General features: G+C 44.9%; 1 protein-coding gene across 1 annotated transcript in view; it reads right to left on the minus strand.

The window, feature by feature from the left end:
* T265_06165 (hypothetical protein) overlaps nt 1-7,184 on the minus strand; it is a gene marked incomplete at both ends in the record, with an annotated part of 32,671 nt that extends 25,487 nt beyond the window's left edge. Inside the window, 4 exons of the mRNA XM_009171366.1 lie at nt 3,360-3,473; nt 5,288-5,542; nt 7,047-7,099; nt 7,134-7,184. Of these exons, the coding sequence (XP_009169630.1) occupies nt 3,360-3,473; nt 5,288-5,542; nt 7,047-7,099; nt 7,134-7,184 (473 nt within the window). The remainder of the gene's footprint in view (nt 1-3,359; nt 3,474-5,287; nt 5,543-7,046; nt 7,100-7,133) is intronic.
* Nucleotides 7,185-7,842: the final 658 nt, after the last annotated feature.

Below are 7,842 nucleotides of genomic sequence, written 5' to 3' on the forward strand. Positions count from 1 at the left end.
ACCTTGTGGAACGAAGTTCCAGCCAGTGTAGCCCGCGGGATCATTGCAGCACTGAAGCCCGACCACCACGTCAAGGTGGCAGCTTTAGGTCGGGCTGACATCATCTATTTTGGTGTGGCACATGAAAGACATAAAATATTGTCTTACGTGCACAACACAAAACCTGCAGTTAAATTCCACTAGGGGGATTCAGTCACTACCGAGGCACATCGCACACACGCGTGCATATCCCAAACTCGGTAAACAGTGATCATCATCATCATCAACAGCATGGCATCAGTGTTCAACACCGATGCTTCACGCCGGTAAATAGTGACAGTCAAACGACCACCGAGGTCCAACAGTTTACCATCATCCTTAAAACTAGTGGACCTATCCACAGCAGAATCAACTCTGTAGATGGACGTAAGAGTTGCTTTGTGCTGGCAAACGCTGATCTGACCTCCAAAAGAGTCTCTCCATGCTCCCCTCGTCAGGATCAGTGTAGTTAGTACGTACTCAATGACTGCACATGGCTTGCCAACTGCTTAACACAGAGCAACTCCGAGAATCACGTTTGTTGGCCTGAGCGCGACAGGTTGCCAGGTAGAAATCGTTCAGCTGCAGCGCCCTTTCCGTGCCTAAATGCAATGCCATCTTAAGGAAGCATGAGAGCCGGGATACTGCCCGGTTTCCCAAGCCTAGACAGGGGAAGTCGAGGGGCAGAGGTCGGGTTGTACCACAGACCTTCTGGTCAGTAAATTCTCGCTCTAACCACCGAGCCATCTCGCTCCCACTTCTAGGGTGAAAATTAGCGAACCTGAAGTGAATAGGGAGGCGAAACGACAATGTATCAAGTGCTGGCGAGCTGAAGATAGAAGTACCTGCGTGAACTGGTAGTGTAGGGACATAAGTGTACATCACGAAGGAAAGATTAGTGGTTCAATGGGACGCGCAAATGATAAAAATAGACACCTGTATAAGTGCCCGTAGCTGAAGGCCAGTGTGGCGAGCGAAATAGACGAGTGATTGTGGTTTACATATGACCCGTCGAACGATAAACTATTCGATTTACCGGGTCAAAGTGAAAGGAGTGCGGAACACACGGCTGGGGGTGTGTGATCTGGTAAGCAGATGGTTGAAGTATGGCGTTTGCGATGGTGTCCACGGTTGCAGGTGGTCGCATGTGGAGTTCGGTACGCTACAACAACTCGGTTTGATGTCTCAATTAACTAAGTGACAACATCACATGAATCTATCACTTGCCCAATGGATGAACATCTTTCTAAAATCTCCAGTACTCCAGTCTGGCTTCGAGCAACCTGACACCATATAAGCACTTGTGAATCCACCAGAGTGCGTGGCTGGTACACACCCAAAGCATGTCACAGCTGAACGATATGACGTGAGACGATGAAGCCAACAAATGGTGGTTGCATTCACAGCTTCCCCATGGTTGGGATGTTACTGCACTTGTCCCAAACACTACCGCTGAATAAACCGATGAAATCATTTGGGCAAACTAGTCCAATCACAAAAAGAACAGTTAGAGGCAGCTTGCTAGAACTCTGTACTGCAGGAAACATCCGTCCCCTGGACAGCGGAGAAATGCAGCTGTAAAACGGTTTCCTATGAAGTCATTCCTTAATTTCGATCGTACTTCCGGAGATCCACTTACACCAAGTACCATTGCAACATTCAAAACAAGTTGGGTGCACGGTTCTGGAAGTAACCTAACAGAAGCTATACTCTTCCCTTGGTCAGATATGTTATAAATACATTAGACAACATGTGATAAGCCAGTTAGTTCTAAGGAAACGAGCGAGGGTTGACGACAGACCAGTGATATCAGCCGTCCACAAGGTGTGCTCTTACGCGACTGGCTAAGGATTGGGAGACAGGTTTACTCGAACAACCGAAGTCGCACCAGGGATGCAATCATCACACTATATTCGATCGTAACTCACTAGTTTCCCTAAAAACAATTCTCGCAATCCGTCCAAATGGGTGCACGAGGGATTCACACTATCTTCCATCCTTCCGACAGAAAAATCAATGTTCAGAGCACCCGTGAGTACAGAAACCTGGTATTCGTGTTTGACTTCATCCTGTACTACGTCACTCGAACTTGGTAGGGGTGGGATGGCAGCGACTCCGTAACAGTAGGCTGGATCTGAATAGGCTACCAAAACGGGCAGAGGACTGGGATGGAAAGATAAAGGAGAAAAATTACTAGACAAGAATTAGACATTCACCCAAAACTCAAAACTGTAAGTAGAACGGATAAGAACACGAAACGATCACGGTAAAATCCATCAACAAGGGACCACCGTATAAAGGGCCGTTTGTGAATATCCTTTTGGCTTAACCTTGTAATAATAATTCAGCTCTAACACCCCCTTGGTACCTAGCTTCCATACCACCCGAAGGAAGCAAGGTACTGCCAAGTTACCCAAGCAGTCTAGATGCCGAGGTCGGGTTCGAACCACGGACCTTCCAGTGAGTAAATCTGCGCTTTAACCATTCCAGCCTAACTTTGGAATCCATTGGTGAACTAGGCGAGGGCGGTTCGAACCACGGACCTTCCAGTGAGTAAATCTGCGCTTTAACCATTCCAGCCTAACTTTGGAATCCATTGGTGAACTAAACACGGGTATCCGTGTTACGAAAACTCATTTTAGAGGAGATGGAGTACCTCTAACGATGAACACCTCTCCATATAATATCTCCTGTAAGTCCAGGTTCGCGAGCAGCTAGCACGGCGTTGTTTGTGAAGTCAGACCGCTCAGTGAGCACGAGCTATTCTTCAATCTAATCCAACCGATCTCAGACCAATATGTTTTTGAACAGCTTTACATTAGGACCTATTTTTGTTACCAGCGCTAGTGTATATGTGCTCACGAGACAGAGTTCATACGTGTTGCTTGTCTAAGTACTATCTGACACATGATCTGTTCTAACTCAGATGAGTTGGGGTACACCTGACTCACCTATCGCGCATTGGATTCATAATTCGGACCAACCTGGCGTCGGATAGTCTACAGGAGATTATCAATGGAAATCATTTCCTCTTGCCAAATAGACTATAAATAGTCACGCTGATCAAATTCTGATGGCTGGGTAGATATCCACAGGACAGATTCAGAAGAGAACTTTTCAATTCTCTCCCATGTATTTGCCTTATTGAGGTTTTTTACTTCACTGATCGAAACTCGCACATACCAAGTTGGCTAATCATGGTCAAACAGGCATGATGTGGACAACATAGCCAGAAAACTAAGCGTGGAAAGACCTAACACTAATCTGAAGTCCCTCAGTATGTTAAGTGGTGATCCGGTTGTCATCTGATAAGCAGCCAGTCACCTAATCCGATAACTTACCACCGGACGGCATGCACGGCCATTTCCACTGAGCTAAGCAACAGATGTAGCCGTGTGGCACCGGAGATTTCGCCCTCGGTCGGACGGAGTACCAAAGCTTGAGTTAGACCAAAGCTGTAAAATCAGAAGCGAAAACAAAGTGGGTACTGTATAAATAACAAGAGAAATACAGCAGAAGATACGAGTCGAAAGCGAAATTTTGTCACGCATGAAAATCAAAGTTTCCGGGAAGAAGGCTGGACTGGAGTAGGGAGATGAAAGTTTAGAAGTGTGGTTACGCTTGAAAAATTCAGGATTCAAAAACTGAATTTCATCTCTGGGTGGTTGATTAGCAGTCGAATTATCTTCCAGCCAGGTTTACAATTTCTACGGATAACAGTCTCTCTGGTTCACATTCACACAGTCCACTGGACTTCATAATTCACCTTTAAATAGACGTTATAGCAGATTATGTCACAAGGCACTGGACTTATAATTCACCTTTAAATAGAAGTTATAGCAGATTATGTCACAAGGATAATAACTGGGTGCTAAACGGAAACCACCTTTCTTTGATTTTCTGAAACGAGCAACCAGATTAGGGGCTTGATTGAGGGTTGAATTATGCCATAGGTACGACCGAAACTTACTATAGTGGTAACCAGTTTTAAAATACAACTTTGAGAACTCGGATACAACATCATTTCAATTTCTCTGCGGAGTTATATTGTTAAATCATCAAGTTGATCTCCATGGTATTGCATTAGGCCATAATTTGGACAATTGAAAAGCAAAGAAAATCAATCAGCAGTGACATCCCGTGGATACCTAGCCAGAACTCAACTCGAGGAAGATGGGGTAGTAGATGGGGTACTGTCCACACCAATACAGGAGCAATCGAAGGTCAAACCCCAAACCTCTTGGAAAGTAGCTCGGGCCTCACCTACTGAACTCTGTGGAGCATAGTAGAGCGAACGGAGTGGACGCGTTTGGTTTCCAGGAGACACATCGGGCTCAATATAACGGATTTTATAGCGCATTAGTAGACGTGACAAAACAAAGAAACGCCCAAATACGTGAAACAAGTTCGGTGCCTGGCAGTACTTTACCGACTCAAGAAATACACTCGTTCCCTGACCCATTTGATGGGAACAGGAGAGTCAACTGATTTCCAAACAAATTACTCGTTCGTGACATACTTCAACTGAATGAGCTGCACAAAGGTCACCTTATATTTCACCTGGTACGATATTCCACATACCTCAGTAACTCTCTTAACGACACACTAAACATGAGGTTGTTAAAAACTCTTCGATGTCCTAATACAACTGTCCCCGACGTATCAGGAAACAGACCACGTTTGGTAGGCCTTCCAAGACTTTCCTTGCCAAACCAGTCACCTTGAAAACAGACCAGCTTCAGATGATTCTTCCAAAAGCAGGAAACTGCAGTATCGCTCTCTGCTTGTCTGGTTCAACTGTTCGTGTTTGGTACGTTTCTTTGTCTTGCTAGGCCATGAGAGAAATTCAGACACTAAACCTATCCGACTGCACCCACAGGAATAACACAGCGATTCGTTGACCTGAGCCAAATCAGGAGACACTAATACTGCGCAGTGTGTAAGTTACAGGCACCCACATTCCATGAGAACGAATATCCACCATCCACCGACCGCCTTCATTATCCAAGTAATCCTGTTAAGTTCATATTGGAAACCGATCTTCTGAGATAACCTCTTCGAAATAAGATAACTGTCTGCATCGTCCCAGTAACAGGAACGCGACAATGCTTAGCCGTTTGATATACGTTGATAAAGTGAATTTGATATTGATCCACCATTGGTGACAAGGTGGGCAGTCTTCAGAACGAAATGTGAAACAACTGTGCGAAATGAAGACGCATGTCCAAAAAGAGGATGATAAAAATCACTAGGTGAGATGCAAACATACCATGCAATTGGAGCGGCAAGATGTCCATCAAATATGTTATCGCTCGCATCCAGGATATGGGGTACTGAAGAACCTAATTGGATAGAATCGATACAGAAACGGAGGAAACCAACGTCTACGCTCTTGTAGAATACTGCCATCGCCAGACGGGTGGCTGAGGTAGACCAGTTGGAACTCCCGTTCGCCGAAATACAACCGGCCACAGAGGTATCCAGATGAGGTAAAAGAAACACTAGACAAAAGCGACTGTTGAATCTGAAAGGAATGAGAAACAAGGCGTTAAGAGCAGCAGCAGCAGAAGGGAGTGGGTAGGAAACGACAGATTGGCAATTTAGTAGCTGCTTTTATCCACACAGTATAAATCCACTAAGCCAAATAAATAATGATCCAATAAGTTTAATTTAATCAGCACGGTATGCAGATACCAGCTAAACGTCATGTCCATTAAGTCTTCCATATCATCAAGAGACCCCATACTGCTGAGTAAAGTGAAGTAACGTACGTGACATGATACGTATCACCGACCGATCGGCTACCTCTCCGCTCCTCTGTCCATAGTTAGTGTTCTAGTGTTGGGCTGCTTGTACCTGAATGGTAAAAAGCTACCGCCTTCAACGCATGGCTTCCGAGTTTCTGGTCCTTCAGCTTCCCTAATGAGAATGTATCAGTACGAACGAGCTACCTATGCCACCGCATCCAATGCTTGGCTATATGTTCCATGCTCACCCATTTTTCTGACTGAAACTGGAGAAGCAGGAACCAACGAACCCCTGGTACACAGTTTGTAGCCAATAACTAATGTAGAGGGAGGAGGCTACAACAGTATTGTCCTTCAGTCTAACAGACACAAAGCCGAGTAGAAAACTCTACTTGTGGTTCGGCCTTCGAACCTAAAAAGCTATTCTTTAGCATCACCGACACCACAACGCCAATATTTAACAATGATGCTCCACTGTCGTACAACCACAATTTATTCGAAAGTCTCATTGTGAAAAAAAGGCGTGAAAGTGAATGAGAAATAGACATAACGCTATTCTCGACACTAGTCAGTAACCACCAAATAAACGTCGTACTCACCGCAGGATCGCCATCAGCCCTCAATTCCCAACGAGCCAATAAATTTTCCAGTGATTGGACAAATCTGTAGAATATGGATCAACAGGGGGCATAAGCACCACAACGTAAGATTCCCAACATTTAGCCGCAATGGCTTGACTGGTTTATGAACGCAACCACTTCTATGGGGACAAGGAAGGCGTTACTAGCATCCTAAAACAATGCAGACAGTTTACCATCACCATCACCTACAAAACATGGTAGAATACAAGTATATTTTCTATAAATAAAGACTACAAAGGACAATCGACAACATCCAGTGTGGATGACTCCTATAGCCGAAAAAAATCTACATAGAAGAGATACACAGTTGTCTCCTTTGGAGAAACCACGCGCGAAAGACCCCGCCAGGTTACCGCTGGAACAGAGCACATTCAGTCAATTCTTTCTGGTGGACACCGTAGAGGAAGAAAACTACATTAGGAAACGTGCAAATCATTGCTTTATTTATGCTGTGTATAGTCACAGAGCTGCCTCGTATTTCAAAATCTAGAACTGTTTTCGGCATCCTAGAGAAAACATTGAAGATAGGCAGCAAATTGAACCAGCGGATACAGTTTGATAGGCTAAGTGAGTAACGAAGAAAAGATATACATAAATAATGGCTCATAACACCTAACCGGGCGACAGAAAATGAACCCACCTCTCCCAGTCCGTAACAGCCGTGTAGTCCTCAAAAGTCTCTTCTTCTCTTTTCTAAGGAAAATGGAATATACATAAGGGAGCTTACGGTAAATGCACTCGGGGGAAACTCCAAGGACTCACAAGGTTCGAAATTCATCACCTGAAATGCACAAGAACATACACAGTTATGGAAGGCGGTCACGAAATGGCTTGGCGAAAATCAACGCACGGGGAAATCAGACCGGGATCGTTTGCGCTGAAGATGTTAGCTATTTATGCTTCTTCTACAGCATCTAGAGAATTCTTCAATGTTAGGGCTGTTTCAAACAATCGGGTTGCGACACCCGGATATGTGCTGGTATACACCAGTAAAGTAGCTATCAGAGCCGTTCACAGTGGGTTTTGAACCGTCCGGAGGCTTTCTAGTCAGACTGCATAGAGCGAATGTTTTACATCTGGCTGAGCAGGGAAATAGACCTAGAAGGACCCTATAGTTGTTCGTAACTCGCTCGAGCTACGGTGTGGGAATATACTTTGATTCCGGGAGAGCTTCCATTCGATTACATACTGCTTGCAGGGGTTCACCGTAGCATCCTTGGTTTTAGCGAGCAGCAGGAAGATCTAGAGCAGCATAGTAATGAGGTGAGGAAAGTGGCGACCTGCAACTGTGTTACAGTGACGATGTTATAAGGGGAGGAAGGAGATAATGTGGGGTAGAAAAAGTGTTTCGGACTGTCCATAGACAGAATCGGAAGGCAGGTGAGTAGGAAGTAGTGTAGGTGCTGGGGCAACAGACTAGGAAATGATTACTTACG

Source organism: Opisthorchis viverrini, assembly GCF_000715545.1.
Source record: "Opisthorchis viverrini unplaced genomic scaffold opera_v5_124, whole genome shotgun sequence".
Lineage (NCBI taxonomy): Eukaryota > Metazoa > Platyhelminthes > Trematoda > Opisthorchiida > Opisthorchiidae > Opisthorchis > Opisthorchis viverrini.